At 54.2% G+C, this 25075-nt stretch overlaps 9 protein-coding genes across 9 annotated transcripts; 4 read left to right on the top strand and 5 right to left on the bottom strand.

Moving 5' to 3' along the window:
• Positions 1-16: 16 nt before the first annotated feature.
• J4E92_006729 (uncharacterized protein) lies at positions 17-2011 on the bottom strand (the record flags this gene model as incomplete). The annotated part of the gene is made up of 3 exons (XM_051498095.1): positions 17-548; positions 1415-1795; positions 1839-2011. 3 exons carry the CDS (start codon positions 2009-2011, stop codon positions 17-19), a joined length of 1086 nt encoding a protein of 361 aa, XP_051351821.1.
• An 877-nt stretch (positions 2012-2888) lies between these two features.
• On the top strand, positions 2889-4390 carry J4E92_006728 (uncharacterized protein; the record flags this gene model as incomplete). The annotated part of the gene is made up of 2 exons (XM_051498094.1): positions 2889-2996; positions 3053-4390. The coding sequence occupies 2 exons, from the start codon at positions 2889-2891 to the stop codon at positions 4388-4390; spliced, it is 1446 nt and encodes a 481-aa protein (XP_051351820.1).
• Positions 4391-4697: 307 nt separating this feature from the next.
• On the bottom strand, positions 4698-5584 carry ATP3 (atp3 gamma subunit of the F1 sector of mitochondrial F1F0 ATP synthase; the record flags this gene model as incomplete). The annotated part of the gene is made up of 4 exons (XM_051498093.1): positions 4698-4717; positions 4767-4989; positions 5043-5494; positions 5554-5584. 4 exons carry the CDS (start codon positions 5582-5584, stop codon positions 4698-4700), a joined length of 726 nt encoding a protein of 241 aa, XP_051351819.1.
• Positions 5585-5789: 205 nt separating this feature from the next.
• Positions 5790-7482, top strand: J4E92_006726 (uncharacterized protein; the record flags this gene model as incomplete). Its single annotated transcript, XM_051498092.1, has 2 exons — positions 5790-6415; positions 6465-7482. The coding sequence occupies 2 exons, from the start codon at positions 5790-5792 to the stop codon at positions 7480-7482; spliced, it is 1644 nt and encodes a 547-aa protein (XP_051351818.1).
• Positions 7483-8593: 1111 nt separating this feature from the next.
• J4E92_006725 (uncharacterized protein) lies at positions 8594-9168 on the bottom strand (the record flags this gene model as incomplete). Its single annotated transcript, XM_051498091.1, has 2 exons — positions 8594-8886; positions 8940-9168. The coding sequence occupies 2 exons, from the start codon at positions 9166-9168 to the stop codon at positions 8594-8596; spliced, it is 522 nt and encodes a 173-aa protein (XP_051351817.1).
• A 2554-nt stretch (positions 9169-11722) lies between these two features.
• On the bottom strand, positions 11723-13792 carry J4E92_006724 (uncharacterized protein; the record flags this gene model as incomplete). The annotated part of the gene is made up of 2 exons (XM_051498090.1): positions 11723-13376; positions 13425-13792. The coding sequence occupies 2 exons, from the start codon at positions 13790-13792 to the stop codon at positions 11723-11725; spliced, it is 2022 nt and encodes a 673-aa protein (XP_051351816.1).
• A 1966-nt stretch (positions 13793-15758) lies between these two features.
• On the bottom strand, positions 15759-18272 carry J4E92_006723 (uncharacterized protein; the record flags this gene model as incomplete). The annotated part of the gene is made up of 1 exon (XM_051498089.1): positions 15759-18272. One exon carries the CDS (start codon positions 18270-18272, stop codon positions 15759-15761), a length of 2514 nt encoding a protein of 837 aa, XP_051351815.1.
• Positions 18273-20911: 2639 nt separating this feature from the next.
• Positions 20912-22368, top strand: J4E92_006722 (uncharacterized protein; the record flags this gene model as incomplete). Its single annotated transcript, XM_051498088.1, has 3 exons — positions 20912-21302; positions 21358-21646; positions 21693-22368. The coding sequence occupies 3 exons, from the start codon at positions 20912-20914 to the stop codon at positions 22366-22368; spliced, it is 1356 nt and encodes a 451-aa protein (XP_051351814.1).
• Positions 22369-23719: 1351 nt separating this feature from the next.
• On the top strand, positions 23720-25028 carry J4E92_006721 (uncharacterized protein; the record flags this gene model as incomplete). The annotated part of the gene is made up of 2 exons (XM_051498087.1): positions 23720-23843; positions 23914-25028. 2 exons carry the CDS (start codon positions 23720-23722, stop codon positions 25026-25028), a joined length of 1239 nt encoding a protein of 412 aa, XP_051351813.1.
• Between the last annotated feature and the right edge of the window lie 47 nt (positions 25029-25075).

Here is a 25075-nt window from a genome sequence, read left to right as displayed (position 1 = left end):
TCGCCAGCTACCCAGCCTATGAATGATCTTCGGTGATGACCTCAAGCTTGATACCCTTCTGGATCCCGAGGTACTCCACCCAGGTGGTGCTCCCTCCCACCACAGCATCACGCTCTAACATGAACGTCAAAGTAACCCCCTGCAACGCAATCTTCTTCAAGTTTGGAAAAGTCCTCATACACGCCGTCCAGGGAAATTCCCACTGTCTTCCGTTCCAGAAGTAAATCCATGACTTGTAGAGAACAACGCTCTGGATCCTCTCCAACTGTTCGCGCGAGAGCGCGCACTTCCCGGCCCAGTAGCGGTCGAGGAAGGTGTCGTAGGGAAACTTAAAATTGTTTCCGGAGTAGAATACCAGACGCGATTCAATGTAGATTTGTCGACAAGTCCTCAGTAAAGCGAGGGCATGGGGGGCTAGTCCGCGGTCGAACTTGACGCGTCCCTTGTAGACGGTGACCTCCTTGTTGCTAATGAGGGCAAACTGGTAGATAATTTCTCGAATCTCTGCAGGCAGTGCGAGAAGACGTGTAAGCGCGTTGGATTGCGTGCTGTGTTTGGTTAGTTAAATCTTGCTACATTGATCGCTCTATTCCCTACCGAGGGCGCAGATATTCGGGAGTATTCCCTGGATTCGGTAGGGCATTCATGATGGCGTTAGTTGAGAGTCTGAGAAGGTGGAAGGGTTCGTTGCGATAAACACGCGACTGGTCAGACCACGACCAGAGCAGACAGTCGAGAGCCATACGCATCTGGGATAAAAATCTCTTTCACTGTGCTATCGGTTATCAGATCACTATAAGAGTAAGAACTTCTCGTAGTGATTCTCTCTTCGTGCATTCTCGACATCGGTAAGACACAATGTCAGTGAATGCATCGTTTTGTTTGGCAGACTATACGAGCTTGACGACTATTGCCATGTGGCACTTTAGATGGATAGTTTGATTTTGCATGAGCACTAGATACTCTGTCAAAACAAGTTCAATATAATCTTTGACTCTAGTGTGAGCCATCCCACCACACCAAAGCTTCCTGAATTTGGACGCTCTTACAAACACCCAACCGATGACGACAGCCTCAACCTCGGGCCAATACAATTGAAAGCATCTTCATAGACGCGCTCCGCCGAAACCGAATCAGGAGCTATTGGTCATCGATCTCGACAGGGTCAACAACCTCGACGACCTCAAGGACACCACGCTCCCGCATCGTCACATAATCCTTCCAATCATCGAAGCCAGCATGTTGCGCCAACAGCTTGACGAAATGGACGTCAGAACCAGTTTCAGTGACGTCAACTTCAATCCAAATTCGCCGCAAGTTCGGGAATACGAGCGTGAACGGCATAGCTAACGGTGGTGGGGAACGAGAACGGTAGGATTTCCACTCGAACGGGCAACTACATCCTCGTGCGTACCGTGAGCAGCCTCCAAACCCCGTCCCGTTGACCGAATCAAAAAGGAAGGGGTTATTAACTTGGATAGTTTGTATGGCTTCTAGCTGGGCTTGGTTGCGGTTTCCTGCAAAGGCATCGCGGTGGGAACGGCAGCTCACGGCGAACGTGTTGAGTGCGTAAGGTAATAGAGCGGTCTCTGTATAGATCTGGCGGCATACGTATGGCAGCACAAACGCGAGCTTTCGGAGTTCTCCAGGCTTGTAGTCATCACCACTATTCTGCCAAATATCGAGTCCGGGGACGTTCAATGATATCTGGAAGCCGCCTAGAACTTCTTTGAAGATCATGTTACGAATCTCCGCAGGCAGCAAGAGGAGATTCGTCGACGCGTTGTGTTGGGTCCTAGTACATTAGCGTCTGACGTAGCCTTGGAGATAGTACTTACTTGGACAGCAAATGCTCTGGAGTGGGATCCATCTGCACCAGTCCATTCTTCTGGTAAGTAACTGCTGGCGAAGGGCCTCGATAATAAGTGGCAGAGTGTCGAGGATTCACCATAATTTGAGCCAGCTTGCGCTGACGATCCAACGCTTTCCAGGCGCCGAGACAATTTGGCATGGCTACTAGATCTGACGGTTAGACGTATGATTGGAAGGACAGTGGCCGGTTTGTCGGGTCGTATAGAGCCGGTGATGGAGACTGGGCAACGGTTACAGTGGTAGTGTAGAACTGTGGTTCCTTCGAGATCGCTTATCTTATAATTGGGCAGATTATCAGAGTAGAGACCCGTTCTTTGAACGGCCAGTCACTTTGAGTACTTGCAGGGGAATTGCTCGACATCTGGCTGCCTGGGGACAGATTCGTTCGGTCACTCACGCTACTTTCATTGTCGGAGTACGCGCTACTCCTGTCACATATATCACTATCGTATAGTGAAACAGTTATAGTAATACAGCCGGAAACAGATAGGCGGAAACACTGGCCCTGTCTGATGGGTAGCAGTAATGAACAAGGGTTGAAGTGGCAGGAAGCGCAGCAGAATGGAGAGTCGGCTGGGGTGTCAGTGGCCGCCCAATCATCATCCGTGTGATGTTGGAAGCGGCCCCGGGGGGCTGCGCCCGAACCTTCCTGCCCTGCGACATCACTACAACGACATCCAAGCAAGTAGGTTGTCTATAATCTTTAGCAGCATACAAGCAAGACTTGCTGCAGTTCTATCAGATATGCGACCCATGTCCCTCTGCAGGTTGAGAACGCAAGCACATACAGATGAGCTGCGGGTGGAAGGCAAACGCGGCATGTAGCTCGCTCAGCCTCTCAAGATGCAGCCTGACCTTTACGTGCTCAGAAAGAATCAGTACTGCCTATTTTGAGGATAGGGACGGATGAATACGCTGCTGCGCCCTGTTGGTTTGATAGCTTCATATATCCATGACCAACATGGAAGAAAGGCAGGCGGCATTCTGTCTTCCCTCCTTGCTCCCTCTCCACCACAATGTCCCCTCTCCGCCGCACGAAGCGACCACCAGGCAAGATGGCTGCAAAGCCTATCTGTCACCTACTCCGCATGCCGCTGGCGATACTTCTCATTGTTATAGAAGACGTGCGTACCCGAACAAATGCTTCACATCGTTTCCCTCTTCTGACCACACCTGTCAGGTTTACGACACTGATCGGGAAGCCTTCTCCAACTTTCGTCTCGTCTCAAAAGCATGTCGCAACGAATCTCAGTACTTGTTCTTCCGCAACTTTACAATCCATGATCGCACTCTCCTTGGGCCAAGTCTGTCATCGCCGATGCTAGAGAGGCTCAGGGATAGAACGGAAAGGACTGGAGAATATGTCAGGTATCTAAAGATAGGTTCTTTCAAGGACGAAGAAAAGTTCAAGCTCGACATTTTGCCCTTGTTGGAGACCATCCTGAGGAGCGTCAGTAATTTACAAGACCTTACCTGGTGTGTGAACTGCGAGCTTCCGCCAGCCCTGCTCAGCTTGTTCTACGAATTGCATCCCTCGACACATTTGCACTGGATTTTGAAGAATCGCAGGTTCCATCCTCTAGACCACCGTCTGCTTTCATCTCCGCAACTTTACACTCTTGATGCGGAGATTTACGCGACCATACCCGAGCAGACCGGACACTCTCTGAGTGAACTTGCATATATCAAAAACACTGTACCAGCTAGTCTCCAAGTTCTGCGTCTCTCTACTATCGACGTCGATGGCTCTGTCCAGCGTGCGCAGTTCGAAAATTGGGAATACATAAAATACGGCATGTTTCATTTTGACTTTAAGCCTGGCGATCAGTTTGCTGCGCTCTTAGAGTTGGCCTTGCGGCAGGGCGATTTTGCGTTGACAGAGCAAAACTGTAACCTGTGGGCGCGCACAACGTCCTGGGAACGCCTAGAACGCTTAGATCTCCCCAACGGCACGTCGCCTCATTTCATCGCGTCCCTGACCAACCGCGCCATCAATATCAAATACCTCAGATTTCACATCAGTACGACGGGCTTCAGGAGCAGGAGACAATATCGCCCATACAGCGGTGGAGACTGGCTTAACGCCGGCGTTGACGCTATGTCTATCATGACAAGATTTCTAGCTTCGATCAAATCTCTCCACACCCTTGACTTCGCGTACGAAGACAACGAGACCCTAATGAGATATCTACGCTTCATGTTGCAGAGTCTTCATGGAAGTTTGAGGAGCTTGACCATATCTGACATGGGTGGTTACGATTACTTTCCCATGGACCCCTTACCATCCGGAAAGCCGTATTGGGATCCGGGGCAATACCGAGAGGTGCTTGAGCTGGCACCCGGCTTGGGGCATTTTGATGCGCGCATTGGTACGAGAGACAGTGTTGTGGGAGATTGGCAAGGCGAAGATCGCTATGCAGATGTAAAGGAGAAGTGGAGGACCGCGAAAAAGACCATCACCGCTTCCCCAAGGGTGAAAATACAGCGGGCCAAGAGAGCGCAAAAATTGATTGTATAGACGGCGTCGACGCTTACATGAGTCTGTACGCAGATGCGAAAGTGGGCTCAACGCAGGGCTTTGTGTATCGTTAGTGGACTGATGGTGGTGCCGAGTGACGATGCTAGTGGGGGTTTCCAGATTGCCAATGTCCCCCTTGTCTGAGACCGAACAGAAAGATACGGCAGAAAAGAGACTTGTATTCAGGAGACAGAACGAAATATTCCGGCCTTTTCCCAAGCCTGAGGTACTCTATATTGAACGAGCCTGACTATTGCACAGATTTATATAACATTGATTGACTTGACTGGTGGATGCTATAGGACGCTTATGCCTTCTGGACGATCCCTGTTGCTTGTTAGCTCATGCCGCACATTTGAAATGCAATGCCACATACTCTCAATGTCAGTGACGCTCTGGTCAAGGATCTGCTTGAGGGTCTTGGGGTTCTCGAGCTCCTTCTCAATCTTGGCGATGATGGACTCGGCGAGCTCCTTCTGCTGCCTCTGCTTGACCTGGCCCTCGTAGCGGACCCACGAGTCGAGGACGGACTTGGCCTCGGCGGCGATGGCGGTCTTCTGCTCAAGCTCGAAAGCCTGGGCCTCGAGCTGGGCGGTCTCCTGTGGGGGTGTCAGTGTGTGGTCCTCGCATGTCCTCTGCCGTCGCGTCGCACCTTTGAAACCTCGAAGAGGGTCTTGGTGATGTCAATGACACCGCCGAGGTCCTGGACGCTCTCGATGCGCTGCTTGACAGCGGTGGTGTGGTCCTGGCGGGCCGCGTTCAAGATGCCGGAGATCTTGTCGGCCTGCTGTTGCGCATACTCTCCCCAGGCAGGTCCGGCGTACTTGGCAACGGCCCAGAAGATGGTCAGGAGCGAGAGGGCGACAATGGACTCCTCGTTGACGACGTAGAGCTCGTTGCTGATAGCGGCGACACTGAGACCGGCGCCGGCGGAGAGGACGGCGGCCTTGGTGAGGGGGCTGTTGCCGGGGACGGGTATCGAGTCGAGGACGGTCTGGGCCTTCTTCTTGGGGTCCTCCTGGGGCAGGTTGGAGTTGTAGCGGGCCTGGACGGCGATGGAGGGCAGGGCGCGGAGAGGGAGCGATGGGCGGAGACGGGCGGCGCCTGTTGGGGTGAGCACGGGGTCAATGGCATCGCAGAATCATCGGGCAGGTGCTACTCACCGACCGCGCTCCTTGCAAGACGTGAGGCCATGGCTGTCTGATGGGCGTGGGGAGTTGGGGGTGCTGGTCGTCGTCGAGAGCTAGCTTTTCGTGATGCTGCGTGAACTCTGAGCCAAGCGCCGATGCCCTTGCGCTAGCCGAACTTCGCCCGGCCCGCCCTCACTTTTCGACATCGCCAACTTTTTTGCGCCCGCAAGCAATTCAACTCCACGCCAAAAAATCAGCCGCCGGAAAACATGTCGGGTGCAAAGTCGGCCAGCACGTCTGGTGTCAAGAGGAAGAGGGACCCAAGCAAGCCAGAGCGCGGCGAATCCAAATCGAAGAGCCGGCGCAAATCCCCCAGCGACGACGGCGAGGACATCCAGTCGGAAATTGTACAGCTCGAAGCACAGATCCTCGAATCGCGAAAACACTACAACAACATTGCAACTCTTTTGCAGCGAGCGAGACAGCCAGACGCCGAGAATGAGGGACCAATCCTTGCCGCCGTGGCCCTCTGCCGAGTCTTTTCACGACTACTCGTGACAGGCGACATGGTGAAGAGCAAGGGCATGAGCGAGGCAGAGGGTGTCATTGTCTCGTGGCTGAAAGAGCGCTACCGAGAACTGTCGGACGTTCTCATCGACGACTTCCTCGGCAGCGAGCACCCCCCGAAGCAGTCTGTGGCCCTGACACTGGTTCTGCGATTGGTCAAGGAGGAGGCAAAGTCACAGAAGGACTACAAGATCAAGAACGGGCCGCTGCCGAGACTGATTCGGGTGCTGCTATGTCTCCCGATAGACGATCTGAACCGCGAGGAATTTGCGGAGAAGTACCTCAAGCAGTTCGACGATATCCGATACCAGACCTTCCAGACCATCAAGTAAGTATATACACATGCTAAGCCTCATAGCTCCTATTAACACATCCAGGGATGTACTTGACAGCGAACTCGACATCACGACGCGCCAACTCGTAGCCGCGAACAGCCTTTCCCTCCTATTCACACTCACCGAAGTCCCCAAATCAAAGACCGACATCCAGAACTTCTACGTACAAGTGCAAGGGAAGAGCCCGATACCGTCCCTCCAAGCATACAAGGAGAAGGCACAGGCAGCATGGTTAGCAACGATGCGCACAGGTCTCTCCAAGGAGCAGCGCAAGTCTATCCTGCACAACTTCTCTCACCAGATTGCGCCATGGTTCCAGCAGCCTGAAATCTTGTCCGACTTCTTAACAGACTCTTACAACGTGGGCGGCGCAACCTCATTGCTGGCACTGTCCGGAATCTACTACCTAATCTCAGAGAAGAACCTCGACTACCCGTCATTCTACCTCAAGCTGTACTCCCTCCTCGACGAAGGCCTCCTCCACTCCAAACACCGGTCGCGTTTCTTCCGCCTACTAGACACATTTATGTCCTCCTCCCATTTGCCTGCCAACCTCGTCGCCAGTTTCATCAAGCGTCTCTCGCGATTAGCTCTTCACGGCCCGCCCGCCGGTGTCGTCGTCGTAATACCCTGGGTCTACAACATGTTCAAGAGACATCCAGCTTGCACCTTCATGATGCACCGCGAGATCCGGGACCCGGCTCTGCAAAAGGAGCTGGAAGAGGAAGGCATGGACGACCCGTTCGACATGGAGGAGCTGGACCCTCTCCTCACAAATGCTATTGACAGCAGTGTCTGGGAGCTAGAGGCACTGCAATCGCATTACCACCCCAACGTTGCGACGCTGGCAAAGATCATCTCGGAGCAATTCACGAAGCGAGCGTACAACCTGGAAGACTTCTTGGACCACTCCTACACGGCGCTGCTCGATGTCGAACTCGACCGTGACCTGAAGAAGGAGCCAGAAGTAGAGTTTGAGATACCCAAGCGCATTTTCACTGCGGATGAGGGGTTTAACGTATTTGGACAGTTGTTGACGCAGGTTGTAGAGGCAAGATAGTCGATACATGTATAGCTAGAATGATACCCGGAATATTCACATCACTTAAGCAATTTCCCGACCAACTGCCATACATTTATTCCGATAGCACACGAGCTCTCACACCTGCAAACGTTCATTCGTCGGAACAAGACGCCGCAGAACCCTCTCACCCGTCATCCAAGCATGAACATGTGGGGACACCTCTAGCTCCCTACCATTCCAGCCAAATCGCCCATCTAGACAGGGCCAAAACAAGTACACCAACACTACCACACGACAATTCCAAACTCCGCTTTCTAGCTCTGCTCCAAGATGATAAAATTGGTTGAGACGCACACTGCACTTGACCGGTGCTAGTTCAGCCAACCTGCCAAGTGCCATTTTCATCGTTTTCTAGCTGCAAAGCTTGCCCACGTAGCGTTTTGGCTAGTGGTGTGGAGCTAATGCGCTGGGGGCAGCTCGTTGGCTCGGGGTCGCCCGCGCGCCCGCTGTCTTTCTCGTATTGCGCTGAGGGGAGGACGCGCGATAAGAGACGTACGTCGCAGGCGGAGGCAGCAGCAGCAGGAAGAGTAGGTGTGGTCGTGTGGTCGCGCAAAGAGGGGAGGCAAGTCGCGTCTTGCGGGTTGACCGAGGCAGGGGCAGCTGGGAGGTCGGCGATTATCTTGCATGCGTTGGCGCGGTCGGTTCCAGGTACCACTTTCCTTTGCGCTGAGCTGCATATGTCGAGAGCTTTCACATGTGTCAAACGAGGTAGCCAGGAAAACTCTTCTGAACCACACGTCATGAAGACGGAGCATTGTTCAAGCGCATTCACAGGTGTAAGAGTAAAGTTTGGTTCAGAGCGCCTCTCGGCGACTGATATCTCAGTTGAATTAACTATCTATACATGTCAAGCCATGTGTATGCATCCCCATTGGAACATTGTCGCATTAGTAGGATACATGAGAAGAAGAATCATTCGTAACCCGCTAACCCCGACCTGAATGTTCCCCGAATTAAAAATCCCCGCCATTAATGCTTGGAAATGTGTTGTTACTCCGTGTTGCTTTTAAACAAACATGCAACCCAATCGTGACTGAGTTGGTGGTATATCGTGAAGAAGGGGAAAGAAAGGGTGGTGGTGAGGCGCTTATGCGACGATGGCGGCACCGATGGCGAGGACAAGGCCACCGAAGGAGACCATGTTGCCAGCGGCAGCACCGGTGGACTCGGGGATACCGCCGCTCTCGGTAGCGCTGCCAGCGACGCCGGAAGAGGTCTCCTCAGAGGCGGGGGTGGAGGCAGTGGCGGACATGGAGCCGGTACCGGTGACCATGGTGGTGTTGGAGCCCATGGGGACGGACATGGAGCCACCAGGAACGACGGGAGTGGCGGTGGGGACAACGACGACCGAGGTAACGGAAGCAGTCTCAGTGACGGCGACTGTGGTGTTGTTAGTATCGTGATGGGCTGAGTAGAGTCGCAGAGAAACTTACCAGTGGAGGTCATGTCGCCAGAGGGGACCATGGAGCCGGAGGGCATGGGGACAGCGGGGATCTCAGAGACCATGGAGCCAGAGGGCATGGGGACGGCGGGGATCATGCTGGTGGCAGGAGGAGCCTGGATCTGACCGTCGGAGATCTGGGAGATGGGCTGGACCTCGTACTGAGGAACAGCGGCGACGGCACCAGCCATGATGGCAACGGAGGCGATGGAGAAACGCATGTTGATGATGTGGGTTGGTAGTAGTTACTTGAAGATAGCGACTGTGTAGTGATCGACTCGTAGATTGGAGAGTTGAAGCGGGTGGAATCTGTTTGTGCGTTGGAGTGAGTGGATGAAGAAGAGAAAGGGAGGCAGCAAACGGGCTATCTATTTATTCGCCTGGAGCCGCAGGGCAACACACACGCAAGACTTGCGGCTGTTGTGTCGCAATGGGGTCGGGCGGACCCACCGTACCCAAAAGTGCCCTGTGCGCCCATGGACGTGGTAGGCAGAGTAATTGGAGAGGCTTTGCGCCCGTGTGTTTCGACAAGAGTAGAACAACCCAGCCCCGGCGCACAGACACGAGGCGAGTCCGCGATTGGCAGATGGACAAGCATCGTTCCAAGAATTTTATCCAAGTTGGCCCACCTGAACCGTTGGGCGAGGCTAGTCCCCTGCGAGAGAGCTTGTCATGCTGGTGAAAGCGGCCGAATTGCTTCGTTTTGATTGCCTGGGAGCTTCCAAGTCGCTGACCACCGCCAACTTCGACGTGTAACCAGCTTTTTCCCCTCTCCCAGACTGCCAGCCACACCAGCCATCGCCAACGCGCAAGCAGGCGAAAGAGTTTGACTTCAGAAGAGGCCCGTTTCGCAGTGCCACGCAACATCTCTCCACTGCTACTCGCTTGTGCGCACCTTATCGCGACGCCAGCAAACGCCTCCCGCCAGTGGCCGTGCGACTAGCAACCATAGTGCCAGGGGCAGGTCCGTCACCATTCGATCGCCTCAAGCCCGTCCATAACGCATGCAGATCGCTGCCCGGTACAGCTGGCGGCCCTATGCATCCCTCACGGTTATTGTTGGCAGCAGTTTGCCTACGCACCGCTGTCTGATCGTGTTTCGTCTGCTGGCCTGCGATGCTGCTTCGTTTTTACTATCCTTAGCAACAGGTGCCTGGGATTGCTCATAGCCCTCCTCGGCAGCTGCATCGGTTTTGTTGAATCCCGTGATCGTGGGTGCGGTGACGCGTGTCCCTTGCCCTTGTTTTCGCTCTGGTCGCTAACGCGCAATCAATCAATCGATCAATGCTGCCAGCACTTCGGTCCTCTCCTTCCCTCTCCTGATGATCCATCCCCGTCCCTTGCAGCTTGCTTCTAAGTAAGGAACATTCGCCACCAACACTAAACCATCTGTTCCATGGCCCGAGGGAAACCCAAGAATGTCGATTGAAACCCCTTGCAAACACAATATATTGAAACAAACAACGTGCAATCTGTACCTACATGTCGACGCATTCACCGGCAAATGCGAGCAAAAGGCTAAAGGGAATGAGGCGCACGGCCAGAAACACCCCAGTCCCCCATCTCCGGACTTTTCACCAGCATGCAAGGACCACGCTCGTAATTTCGTTTCGCAACGACGATTGCTTGCCGCTGCCGTAATACGTGATAAGGATTCAAGGAGAAGGAGATCATGACGTCGTCATATGCTCTCCTTCCCATCTCGTGTTTGACATATCCTCGATCTCGTCGCAACAACATGGTGTGGATAGGTGCCGGCGCAACTACGGAAAGACGGCCATGGAAGCACACTGAAGGAGAGTGCCTGCAAATCTTGCGCCTGCAGATTGTTCGGCGAAAAAGCCGCGAAAGCTTTCGGGAAGATTCCTTCCACCCTGTCCACACGTCTTGACCGACGCTGCGACTTGCATTTGACAAGCTGCACTTGCGCAGGTCCCAATGTCGTAGACATCTGCACAAGACACGACTGACACCAGACACCCAGCCTTGTTGCTGCGGTTCCCAAGCTGCCAGCTGTACTCTACACCGGTGTAGCGCCGGCGACCCGAAGTTCAGGCAGCTGTCACCGCCAAACCGCCGCGCGCATCGTGGAGAAAAAGCGGGTGGGTGATAGTTGCCCGGGCTACCACCCAGGCCTGCCCTTTTCCCAATTACCACGTCCTGCCACCATGGCTGACCGCTGAAACCAAGCGTGTACCGAAACCTGTGAAGGTTTGCGGTAAGGTTTCTTCATGTGCGCCGCCAACTGCAGGTGTCCGTCCGCCTATCTGTCGTGTCATCCCGAGGTGTCGCTCGTGAAACCAGAGGCTGTTGTTTGGGTTGCGCCCGGGGCTAGGCGCCGGTGGCTGTCTTGTTGGCTGGGTCGAACAGCCGAACAGAGGTTTTCTGTCCAAGCGACTGCTGTGCGTGCACAACTTTATGAATGCATGCTCAACATCGGTCACGACTGCACGTCGTGTATCAGAGAAGCTTAGCCGGGCGCGTTTATATTACTTCTGATCGAGTTCAACAATGCACCGAGATTCTGTCAATGACTGCTTTTGCCGCGCCGCTCTCCTCATCAAACTCAACAACTCAGGCTGGGAACGGAAACGGTCTGGATGGGTTCAAGTACATACTTTGTCATAACGATCTTCATTATATGTATCATGGTACAACCTCTGCGTCGAGCGCAAGACGATAGAAACGCCTTTGTAATGCTAAAAAGAACGATAACGCTAATAATCAACATTTTATCCATCGGATCTACAACGAAACTTCAAATTCGTAGCTCCACTAGAGCTGCTTCTCCCGCGTAATCTCATCCGCCGAGTCACTTTCCGACACCGTCTTGGGTGCCATCATGGGCTCAGGGCCGTGCGATGAACCAGGTGTGGTGCGCTTGAAGTAGTTGTGCACGTCGGCGTGGTCGTCCTCGTCCGCCTCAACACCTTCCCAACCGTTCTTCTCGGAGAACTTGTGCTGTTGGCGTTCGACCCAATCTGTGCGCATCTCAGCGATCTTCTGCTCGTAGTCGAGCTTGGCATCGTAGTCCTTGTGCTGGCCGCGGAAACGCTCCCACCAGGACATGTGCTTCCAGTGGACGGCAATACCGTGGTAGTCGTGCTCCTTGCCGGCGCGAATGTAAGCCCAACGACGCTCCTGCTCCTTGAGATCCAGACCAGTGGTGTCTGGGAGGAAAAGCAGAGTAAGGAGAGCACCGACGAGACCGAACCAGGGGACAAAGTAGAACTTGGTCTGGGTGTCGATGTAGTTGTACAGGACGGCAGCGAGCAGGGCACCCGCCTTACCGCAAGCAGCGCTGAATCCGTGGGCAGTGGCGCGGACGGGTGTAGGGAAGACCTCGGCAGCGACGAGGAAAGTAACACTGTTGGGTCCGAACTGGTTGAAGAAGGAGGACAAGAAGTACATGGCCTGGAAACCGTGAATGTTCTCGGGTTTGGTGAAGTATTCAAAGGCGAAACCGGGAATCATGAAGAGGACGAAGTCAGCCAGGAAACCAACGATCATCATCCATTTGCGGCCGTACAACTTGTTGTCGATGAGCAGGGAAGCGAGGTAGTAGCCACATAGCGATACACCGACGTTGATCAAGTTGTACAACCAGCCGGTCATGACGGACTTGTTGCCAGGCGTAATGATGTCGATGAACTGGTTCTGGAAGAGCTTGTTACCGTAGAAGAATACATCGTTGGCGAACCAAGCTCCCGCAGTGGCTAGGACACGGGGCCCGAAATACGTGAAGGTGAGCTTCAAAGACTGGACGTCGTAGCCGGTGACGTTGGACTTCTTCTTGGACAGCGCGAGCTGCTTTGAGGCAGACTTCATCTTGTAGTAACGGAAGTAGACGAGCCAGAGTGTACCGACAGCGGGGATGGCGAAGGACACGCGGTAGGTCCACTGAGCCAAGGTTTTCGAGTACGGGGGCGATGATCCACCGTGGAAGATGAGGAGCAAGATGATCAGAATAACCTGATTGAAGAATTGTCCCCAACCTTGCATCAGGAAAGCACTGGTGACTTTCCTACCACGGTGAAGACGGTCGTCCTTGGTGGAAACCTTGCCAGAGCCAACGGCGTTCTCCATACCGGCAGTAGCAGTCATCGGGTACTCGCCTCCAACACCGATACCGTAGAAGAAGAGAGCCCAGACATAGCAGATGACCCATCCGTTCTGGGTAACACCCCAGGCGGCGGTGAGCATGAGAAGACCGACGAACATGATGACGGCGTCCTGGATGAGACCAAAGCGACGACCAAGCCAGTCACCGATAATACCAACGAGGATCTGACCGACAATGATACCACAGATCTCTAGGTAGTCGACAGCCTGGAGCCAGGTCTTGTCGCAGATTTCGTGGTCATTCCAGCATTCCGGGAAAGCAGCCTGGAAGAGAGGCCTGACGTTGCCAATAGAGAAGAGCACGTATCTAGACTATTGTTAGTAATGATCTAAGCTACAGTGTTGTAGAACTTACCCCTCGAGACCAAGACCAGCACCGGGGATCACACATGTGCGGAAGTAGTGGCCCATAGGCGCAAGCGGGTCCTTCTTGAACATATCCCAGAAATAGCTCGCTTCGGCTTTCGCTTCAGCTTTGTCGACTTGGCCGATGAACTTGACCCGCTGACCCAGGGGCAGATCTGCCCAGTAGGTGCCGTTGGCATTGTAAAGGTCGTCCGGGTGCAACAGGGCATGGAATACGCTCGATTCATTTTCGCTCATGTCATTCCGGATGTCAATGTCTTGAGTTGCTTGGTGCTCGCCAGTCATGTTGGGTCCATGGGGTGCAGCGATACCATAATCCCGGAGGGAAGGTGGCGTAGGATCGCGGAGGTCCGGCATTGCAGCAAGTTCACGAGAATCGAAGCGATCTCGTTGTTGTATGCTGATGGTGGGGATGGCTGGTGAAAGCGTTGCCCAGAAGCGCGGGTCCTAGTGAAGCTTATATGCGCTTTGGTTGTATTGCAAGAATGCTAATGGTCCCACAGGGATACCGATCACCCGGTGGTGTCTGTTGCGCGAGTAGTCCCACGTACAATGCAGAGCAGTACCACGTTCGACGTGGGTGGCTCCTGAGTGGTGGATGGGATCTGCGATTCAACACGCTGCCAGATCCTAGTACTAGCCGGACGGTCCGATGACGAAACCGAGTCCCGGGGAGTGTGTATGCGCTGATTGATGATGAATACGCGCCTTCACGTGGTGGCAGTGCGCTTTTTTGTTCTTGAGGGTCGCAGTACGTAAGAACTGAGGGTCAGAGGTCCCACGCGTTCAGCCGGAAGGCAGAGAAGAGGCAGGGGCGCAGAGAGAGCGCGAACTTGGGTGAACAAAGTTGAGCATTTCGCAAGACGCCGATGCTACCAGGCTATATAAGGGACCACGGATGGGAAGAAAATTCTAGTGTAGAGACCGTCGCTTCCGGCGGGGGCATAACGTTACGGACGCGAGTATGCTACGAGTTTGGAGGGCCCACCCAGTCCGGAAGGAGCTCACGCGACAGCAAATCCCAGCCTTTTCGGCACAAGCAACAGCCTCTAATTGGGCCGAGAGCGAGCGCATCTGCTATGTGCCTTGCTCTATGCCCCATAGTGCTAAAGATTGTCTTTCTGAAAGACCCTTTTTGTGCCATGGACAGCGCCCAGTCCCCAGATTTCCGGTGTAACCAAGTTTACTTCGCGATAGCTGCTGGAGCGATGACGTTTCGGACAAGCCTTTTGCGGGCTTGGACAAGCACCACCAAGCCTGTGATCAGGAAGCATGGCAACAGATCAATTGCCCAGGCCGCCCGCGCCATTGACGCACTTTGACCCGCGTCGCCACTACTTTGCACGTACGAGGCGACGAAAGGTCTTCAAAGGATGAGGCGCTGGAGGGCCAATGAGAGCGGCGCACAGAGAACGTGGGCGAGATCAGTGGACATGGCGGGGTCCGAGAATCTGGGCCGTGCAGGGCTGCTAGACTGCTTAGTCGCATGCACCCTCGTCAGTTCTGCGGAGTATCCACCTTTCCTCCGCTGCCATCCTCCCACGTCCCTATCAACACCAATAACGCTTGCCAAGTGACATTGCCCTTATTATCTCCGAACGTGTTGGGGTACGCGCTGCCGCCTGACAGACGCATATCCGAGGAAGTCTCTGTTGCTTACTCCCGAAGTGGGACTACAAGGAACCACTTTCATATCCGAGGATTCGTCTCGAACGGCCACGGCAGTAGAGTCGGGATGATGGACCTGTCGTCGATTCTGCAGGAGAATGCAATATCACCCTGCCATGGAACTACCGGCATCATGTCTTTGCCACTACCACCAGCGTAATCATTCTCTCTTCACCCAATACACACATACGATACTCGGCATTTCAGCTCTCAAAACACAAGGCCCAGGATGTCAGCGGAGATGCCACGGTACCGTCCGACGGTACTGCACAGTATCCACAATCCCTCGAAATGGCTCGCCGAGCCGCATGTGGACCAAGCACATACTCAAGCTACGGCTACAGCTAGCCTTAGCGACCATGCACGGTGGAAGTGAACTGTTCGGTGTTCGTGTTTTGATATCAATATGTATTAACTAGGGATCCAAGCTAAGGATATTTTTATACAAGAAAGCCATCCAGTGGGTAAGTATTATAATCGAGCTTACTCCAGTCGCCGACGAGAGAGGCTGCAATTTTGATAACAAAAGTGAGAGACATGAAAAGGCGCAGTATCTTCTATGCGCAAAAGCCAAACGCTATGCAAGTTCCATCAACCTGGAAGTGTTCGTTCGACAAAGGAAAACTCATGACTGGGGTCCCGAGTGAGTGGACCCTTAACTCAACCAGTTCTGCCACTGGCATCGGCAGCCGCCAGTCCCACCGTCGATGGGTCCGCTGACACTTCCTTGTCCCTGCGTGCCCTTGACAAGGTTGCCTCCGAACCCGCGGTCTTCAAACTGGAACGACTTTTTCGACTCTTCGTCTTTGATGGAGCCGTCGTCCTCCATTTCGTAGCAATAAAGGTTCTTTTTCGATGGGTCGCCGCCGTGACGGTCCATAGTGACAGTGACTGGGTAAGGGAAGGTGCCTGGCCGCTTGAACACGTCTGATGCGCCTGAGGCCGAGTTCTGTAGCAGTGGCTTGCTTTCTTTGCTGCGTGTCCAGATCTGTACCAGGAAGCGTGTCTGCGAGTACGTACACCTCAGTTTCGCGGCGTCCTTTGCACTCCCTCCGTCGACGTCTGCAGGGTTGCCACCACGGTTGGTGCCGTTAATCTGCTTCAAGAAAATGGAGCGGTCGAAGTAGTTGTAGAAGCCGTAGTGCTCATTGTCCTTTCCGCGATTGTACAGTCGTAGAGGCTGCGCAGATGGGAAAGGCAGCAAGTTCGCAGGCGCGGCAGTTCCGTCAGAAGCCAACATCGGTGGTGGGATCGCCGCGGTGATGTTTGTCGGATCGCTCGCATCGGCACGCTTCATCAGTCGCGATGCGGTGACAGTGGGATCTTGCATGCTGATGAACAGGCCAGTCTCCTCACCCTCGAACGGTGCAGAATTGCCGTCAGTGGTCTGTCCCAGAAAACTCATGTCAGCAGTCGATGGAGGCGCAGGAGATGGCGAAGGTGCAGCACGTGCACGTAGCAATGACCGGACGAAAGCACCAGCGGAGACTGCATTTGCCGCCCTCTTTGCTCGTTGAGACTTTGGCAACTCGGCCGCACTGCCATTCTCAAACGTGATTTCGATCTTGAAGTTCGGTTGGTCGGGCTTGTTAGGCTCAATGGACTGCTGAAGCTCTTTCGGTAGTGCACAGCTCCACAACGTCGTAGGCGCAACGCAGCCGCTTTCTCCCTCCACAGCTTCGGGTTGTGCAACAGTCAAAATGCCCGTTGGTATGGGAGGGTAGTCGGTCAGGTTGAGCCACTGGTTGCCGACATCTGCGCTTGGCTGAGTTGCCGTGGGCTTGTCGTCGTTGCCCTTCCTGAGGAGGACCACGATTAGAGGGATGATGATTGCCAATAGTATGAGGAAGACCAGACAACAGCAACAGCCCCAGAAACAGATGCCTCGCTTCTTTTTCTTCTCCTTTGTGCCATCCTGGTTCTTTTGGATTGTCTTCTTCCCAAACGGCCAAAGGCTCATCATGTTGCAGACTTTGCGATGCTTCTTTCGTGATTTGAGATCAGGTGAAGACGCTTGTGAGCTGGAACGACTGACGTTATCGTAGCTCCAGTGTGAGGCCTTCTGGGCGAACTTGGGTGGCGGCGCAAATACTGGCAAGCTCTGCTGTGAGCTGTTGGCATTGGCGGATGGAGACACTCCCCTCTTCACTTGTTGTGCTGGCGCTGACGTGTGCGAGTTCTGTGCAGGCGGTGGGTAATTAGCTCGAACGGAATAGTTGTCCGGCATCGGTCGCCTATCTTGCAGTTCAATGTTGACGTTGATCTGCCGTGGCTCCTCGACCTGACGGGGCATCAATACAGTTCCGATGGCGGCCGTACCAACAACTGGCGAGGCTGACATAGTAGAAAGTGGCGACGTGACACCGCGATGAGGATCAGAAGGTGGTTCTTGCGACGAGTAGGCTAAGGCCTTCTCCGATTCTGCTTCCATTGAAACGCTGGATCCTGTGGCCGCCGTGGTGTTGGACGTGTTCGGAAGTGGCACTGATTCGTTTGCCTTTCGGGTACCATATTGGAAAGGGACCATCGGCACGTCTGGTGTTCGGTCCCCACCACGTTCGGTCCAGGTTGACGATTTTGGTGTCATAACAAATGGGGTTGTGATGACATTCCACCAACCTTGTGATCGTCGTGGAGTGGGCACCATAGATGTGTCAATAGCCAGAGAGTTCTCTACGGTTCTTTCTCTTAGAGGTGTTTCGTCCTCTTCGAAGACGGTACTGGTAGACATTATACGATCCTTCCTTTTAGCGTCATCGTCTTCTTCTTCAAAGGCAGTCCCCGCTGAATCCAAAGTGTCGTTCCTGGCGTGACCAGTCGCTCCTTGCATGTCTCTAGATGCGCTAGGGACTGGCGCCTGCGACATACCAGCAGGCAGAGCTGGGACTGGAGGAACGTTCGAGCTCGCGAAAGTCGATTGGTATCGAGAGTAAATGCTCGGCGTATAATCGGATTCTGTAAAGGGCGTATCTGGGGACCAAACGGACTTCACTGCTGCGGGAGTGATGATAATGCTTGGTGTCACAAGAGTAGCGTCACTGCCAGCGCGAGGTCGGTTGGCTTGCAGCGTGCTGAAGTCGGAGATGCTGTCGGTGGGTACCGATATTCCGATTGGGATGCGTCGATCCCAAGGTGATATTTCTTGCCAGGACTTGCCGCCGGGTGTCATCGAAATGGCTGTGTCTAGATCGTTCCGGTCGACGCTGGGCTTCTTCCGATGTGTACTGTTTGGTTGAGGTGTACCCTTGGTGATACCCAAACCCTTATTCCTGGTCGAAGATCGTCCTAAGCCAAACCATGGCGACCTGCGAACAGACCCGCTTCCTCTCTCCCCACCTTGGGGGAAGACCTGGTGGGGTTCGGTGCCTCTATGTCTTGTAAAGCTCGTATCGACAGTGATTCCAGGCTTCGCCGGTCTTCCCAGAAGCTCTCGCCGCCGACTCTTCTGCCTTGAAACGCGTCCTGCGAATGATCGCGAATTGTTTCTTGACGTTCTTCGTTGCGACTCAACATGGGGCTCGGTGTCCCACGTTGACCTGTCTAGGTTTGCGCTTCCATCAAACTCATCGTTGAAGTGCACTGATATTTGTTCTTCTCGATCCACCTGTGAGTCGTATGCGTAAGGATCGCTGTCCGTTTGGTGTGCGGTATTGAATGTCGACCTCGATGATGGCTTGAGAGATGGCTGCTGGCCGTATACGTCTCTCCTCGTCGAGCTCATCGTTGGCGCTATCCGTCGGTGTCTTCCGTCGGTGGATATTCGATACTAAACGAAGGTGATACCAACAATGGCTTATGTTGGCGTCGAAGTGATTGTGAAGCCGAGACGTTATGTGGCTGTGCTATTGTTGATGCTATTGTGGAGGTGTGTCGCGGGGCCCGAAATCTATTACGTGACGACGAAAAAAGAAACCGAGGAAAACGGCATAAAGCAAATGACAGCGAAAACTGTTAAAGAGAGTGATATAAAGGTACGGAAGACGGTAAAGGCGCAACAAAAGGAGAATGGTGAGGCTCTTGCTCTTGGGCGAACACGCAACCCCGGATCTTTACATGGCCATCGATGGCCTTGCCGCCTACCAGGCAAACTGCGGCCATACCGCATAGTGCATAGCTCCTTCACCTAGAGTTCTGCTCCAGCCTGTAATGTGGCAGCACTGGCGACTACGAATGAATGAGTCAAAGCGTGCTGGACGCAACAGGCGTTGTCAACGGGTCCCGAGTGAAGGTGATTGGAGCCACCAGGTGGATCTGCTTCATGAAGAGCGCCATGTATCCAGGCTTTAGGCTCAGTAACCGCCGTGGATTCGCTGGGCTGGAATTGTACAACACTATGCGAAATCTGAGACGCTCCAGAAGCATAGCTGGATGTCGTGTCTAGTGAAAGTTGAGATGGGCCAGTCAGGTGCGAGGACGACGTAACTCAAGCGCCAGATCAATCAGGGCTGCCACCAACCGTTGGACGAGAAAGGCGCCGCCAAGATGGCGCTAGCTAGCCGTCGGTGCGGTCTGTATGCGCCGACCATTTCCCTGTCTACCCTTTGGTGGATGCCTTTATAAGTACTTGCGGAGGCTCTTCTACATTTCATGAGCCTTTCGCAGTCAGTGGTAGCAGTGATGAACTTGTGGAGATTGGGTCAGTGGTGTTCAGCCGAACAGGTGCTTGGGACTCTTCCTCTTTGTACCACCACTATATAGATGCGACTCCATCGCCGATTATAGGTACTCTCGTGAACACACTGTCATGCTGTATAGCATATAGTGATATGCATACCTCTGCGACGTCTACCGTTAGGCGGCCACGGCTTAAGCGTGCACAATTTGGTCAGCCGAAGCTGCGACCACACGTTCGCATTTAACCTTCCGGGACACATGCAAACACACTGCAACGTGCCAGAATCATTTGGGAAACATCAGACACCTCATTTGGAGTTGCTGGACGCACAGCAACTCATGACCGCTGTTATCAAAGTCGGTCTTGCGCGCCTGCTGGCGATGTGGGTGCAGCTATCCGAATACGAACTATTAATATCACCACACGATGCCACAGCTGCTGTATATCAGCGTCTTTCGCGCCCCACGAGACGCATTGAAGCCACACAAGGCCGTAGAGCAGAGGTCTATCGTTGCCGCGGAGTAGACTGGAGTCTTGAAAGGTAGTCAATCCTGGAGGTGCGCTCAAGGCGGAATTAGCGTACTCCTTTTGGATCCACGCCAAGCAGCGAACTCGAAGACCTAGATTGGGTTATCGCCAGACTCCTTTCCAGCAGCTATACACCCCGACGTATTGTAGTATTTTATTGTTTCCCGTCCCTCGTTATATCAATTGCCATTGACGAGACGACAGCCTTGGACGTTGCACCGCATTCTCCCCAACGCTCCTTCCCGCTTCAAGTGCGACCGCCGCGCTCCTGCCGTTCGAGAACTTGGCTACCAGCCGCCAGCTGTCCTCAGTAATACCACAACGCTGCCTCTGCAGTGCCGCACGCTCGAGTAGCTGCCGTCGAATCACATCGGCGACTGTAGCTGACTGTCCCGTCGCCACGACCCTCACGTCGGCGTCGCTCCTCCATCCCACCCGGCCCGTTCAACGCCGCCAAAGTCACGCTGGCTTCCCAATCCTCCTTCTCCGCTTCCAGTGGCCAACGCAGGAGGCGCTCTTCTGCTGCAAGGCAATTGCCGCCCAGTAATATCAACCTTCCGGATAGTGCAGAGTCGCGAAGCAGGCTAGGCACAACCAGCGGTCTTCACGGCCGCTCGCTGGGCGAAGCCTTACCCTCCATTCCTGGCACGCCAGGCGCCTTCGAAATGTCGAGATCGCCTTCGCCTCAGCCAGGCGGATGGTCGAGCCCGGGCTTGAATACCCCATACGATAACAGTGGGCGGACGAGCCCCTACCCGAATGGCTCCTCTTCACACAATGTCACTTGGGCATCGGCTCAACAGCGGAGTGCTGAGGTGAAAGGATACCCCGGCTTCACCCCGAGAAACCAAGGCTTCTTCGGCAAGCACTTTCGCAGAATCTCTACGAGCTTGCCATTCAACCACGGTGACAAGGAGAAACTGGGTCGTGGGCGGTCGCAAAACAAAGTAATGCGGGCTTTGAATGGCATAGCGTGGACAATATGGCGTCTGCGGAAACGGGTCGCATTGGTACTATTCGTAGTATTCTTCTTCATTTTCTACAATTCAAACACACGTAAGTCACCACCCCCTCCAAGCCCCCCTCTCGCGATTCGCATTGACAGATCTAGCCATCCGTCGTATGTACAGACGGTCCGCATGGTTCGGCGGCGGCAGTAAATACGTCGTTATACTCGCAGCGAACCAAGGTGGAGGTGTTATGGAATGGAAAGGTCCCCGCGAATGGGCTATCGAACGCGACAGCGTCAAGAACAAGAAGAAGTACACAAGGAATTGGGGCTACGAATTGGAGATCGTAGACATGAGCACCAAGAAGCGTTATGCACACGAGTGGAGAGAAAGTTGGGAGAAGGTTGACACCATTCGCAACGCCATGCGCAAGTACCCGCATGCTGAATGGTACGTGCTGCGTGAAGATGATGTGGTCGAGGCTAATATTTCGCAGGTTCTGGTGGCTTGATACGAACACCTTTATTATGGAGCCGACCTACTCCCTTCAGAAGCATGTCTTCAAGCAGCTACAAGACGTGACGTATCGCGACATCAACGTTTACAACCCCCTCAACATCACCCATCCTCTGACCGATGAATACCTCGACCCCGAGACACGCTCACCAGTGGGAGACGGCAAGGTCGACTCTGTCAACATGCTCTTACCCCAAGACTGTGGCGGTTTCAATCTGGGCTCATTCATGGTGCGAAGAAGCGCGTGGACCGACAGGCTGCTTGACATCTGGTGGGACCCTGTCGGCTACGAACAAAAACATATGGAGTGGGAGCACAAGGAGCAGGACGCTTTCGAGTACATGTACCAGAATCAGCCCTGGATCAGGCCTCACGTCGCCTTTATCCAGCAACGCCAAATCATGAGTTTCCCACCAGGCGCATGCGGTGAGAATGGCGACAACCCCGATATCCACTACCAAGAGCAAGATCGCGACTTTATGGTCAACATGGCTGGCTGCGAATGGGGTCGCGACTGCTGGGCTGAGATGTACAAGTACCGCCAACTCAGTAACCACCTGAATCGCACACCCTGGGAGAAGTTCAAGGACGGCATTTCAGACTTCTTTAAGAGTAGGACTAAGAAGGAGGAGAAGAAAGAAGAGAAGAAGAACTAGAGATTTCACGAAACATGGGGGTTGGTCTGGATGAACTGGAACGCATTTCGATATATTTTGGATTTCCCTAAGCCTGCGGCTCGGCTTACGATTTTGCTATAATACCCGCACGCATAGAGGAGGATGTATGACCGTGGTATGATATCTGCATGGATCGGAGTCGATGTTCCATACCTGTACCATACGAAATTGACTTTCGGCGAACTGGACACCGAGCTGGACGGTGTGTTTGCATCTCATTCGTAGGATCGCTATTTGTATTGCAAGGTCTCCCCAGTTGTTCATACCAAGCCTGTGACGTACTCCAGAAGCAGTATGGGGATCAAGGAAAAGAGAACTTGAACTCGATACAGATGAGCGAACCTACAGTATGCGGTATTGGAGGACGCGAATCTCCTGCAAGGCATGCACGGGAGAGCTGGCCTCCCTTGTCAAGTCCATGTCGAAGAAGAACAAAGTCTACGTGGCGCAACTCGACTCGCTTCACACCCCAGATAATGACGTTATAGATAGCGTGTGGTAAACAAGCGTCGAGGAGGGTGGAATGATGATCGATCTGTATAAACTTTGGCATGGTTGTACGTAGCACTGAGATGAGGCTACGCGACTACGCGACCATGTCTTGCATACCGCAGACCACAGGGCAAATGCGCTCAGGAGATAGATGCGCATGTCCTGGTAAAAGGCAGGTGAGCACGTCTAGACTCGCCAGGCTTGGACAGGAAGGGGAGTGAGCGACGTCTGATTCGTCAGTCACCCACACCTACTGCCAATGGTCATACGCCAACGACCAGACGGGACACGGGGTCAGGAACGAGCAGCCGTCTACGTACTCCAGCCTCGACCTCGCGATATCTCTCCTTACATCAACTTGTCTCCTTCCGCTTGCTACGGTCGCTCTCTGTCGTGTTCCTTCGCGCCCCGCCCAAGGCGATTACCGTGATCTCCGCTTTCCACCCTTCCCCACGAAACGTCATTACGCCCAGACCCTGGCCGTGCGCAAGTTGGGGAGCCAGTCTACATAGCGTCAGCTCGTCCGCGGCCTTACCTTATCTCCAACGACGACTCGTAGCGTCGCCGCGACAGGATTCGGTGGCTCTGGGTGCCGTGCCTTGTTTCTGGGCCCCGATAAGCTGTTTCAGAGCTGCGCTGGCCTTTCTTGCTTGAATCAAGAAGCTGTAGCGTTCCCAGTCCTAACAAAGAACCGAAGTCGGAACGGCCCTTGGGATCCACTTGAGCGCATACCTCCACACCACCGGTCAACCCAGGGCTCGGGGATATAAGGACTATCGCTGAGGTCCAGCGCCGCAGAGCTCTTTTCAAGGCTCGGATTTGTGAAGGTTAGGGTGCCATGCACGATCACCGTCCACCGCGAGCAGGCAGACAGAACATAGGGGCCGACGACGCGAACCACCAGGACCAAGCCATGCCGCCTTCTCGACATGTCGCTGCGTCTTCAAGGCAACGCTCAGAGGGTATGACCCCTTCTCTTTCAATACTTCACTGCATCTGTACGTCGAGCAACAGCTGACACATCGTACACAGAGTCATGGATTGATCTCGCATCGGCGCCTTCGTCCACCTCCCTATCCTCTGCGACCGACGAGATCATCACAACGGGCCTCACAGTGCAGCACGACTCGAATGCGCATAGGCGGCCCAACAGACGCTCACGAGGCGGCGGTCAGTTCTCAATAGGGACTGGACACCGCATCACAGCGGGAGGAAACAGTAGTCAGGAGGAGTATGAGGAGAGCGAAAGCGAGTCGGACAGGGTCATGACATCCTCCAACGAGGCTATCGCTCCGTCACCTTTGAGGCAAACTCCGCAATCTGTCGCGTCTTCGGAGACCATGTCTGAGAGGGAAGATGATGACGATGAGAATGCGACGGCGGTCAACTACCCACGTTCCTCTAGACGGGAGTTCCAGCCACGGCCAAACGCCTTCTCGCACCCGAACAACCAACAAGCTATTCGGTCGCAGTCCGGCACCCTGTACACACCTCGCAGGAACCTGAGGCCAGCTGGACAGCGACAGCACTCCTACCCTCAGCATAATCCTTACAACGCCATGGCACCCAACTACCAACCCGACCACGACGAGGCCCTCCGCGCCAGCCTATCCACGTTGCTCTCGGCTGCTGCCGCTGTGCGTGGCCTCCCGAAGCCAGGCCAACCGCGCGCGAACACTCCCTCATCCACTCGAGTCGATCCATCCTCCCTCCGCATGGTCCCAGAGTCTGTGGCCTTGGGTAACATATCCGAAGAGACCGCATCCTCTCCATGCAGCACTAGCAGCAGTCCTTCTGATAAGCCCAAGCGCAAAGCAAGTCCGCCGGTACCCGGTGCTCGCAGCAGCAGCAAAGACCGCCGTACTGTCAAAAAGGCACGCAAGACAACCCCGATGATTGAGGAAATCAGCCCGACGCTGCTTACCTGGGTCGTCAGTGCTGGAGTCGTCGTCCTTGTCAGCGCCATTGGTTTCTCAGCTGGTTACGTCGTCGGCAAAGAAACTGGACATGCTGAGGCGATGGGTCAGATTGGAACCGCAGGTTCCGAAGCCGGACGCTGCGGTAAGGAAGCTGCTGCAGGCATGAAGGGCACTGGCCTCGGCCTGCGGAAGCTACGATGGGGTTCTGGCGCGGGAATCCGCGTCTAAGCATCCACGATAACGGTGACGACATGACATGCATAGCATTTAGCGAA

The sequence above is a fragment of the Alternaria infectoria genome, assembly GCF_024043175.1.
Source record: "Alternaria infectoria strain BMP 0036 chromosome Unknown scaffold_10, whole genome shotgun sequence".
Taxonomy (NCBI): Eukaryota; Fungi; Ascomycota; class Dothideomycetes; order Pleosporales; family Pleosporaceae; genus Alternaria; species Alternaria infectoria.
This window is presented reverse-complemented; position numbering and strand designations above follow the sequence as displayed.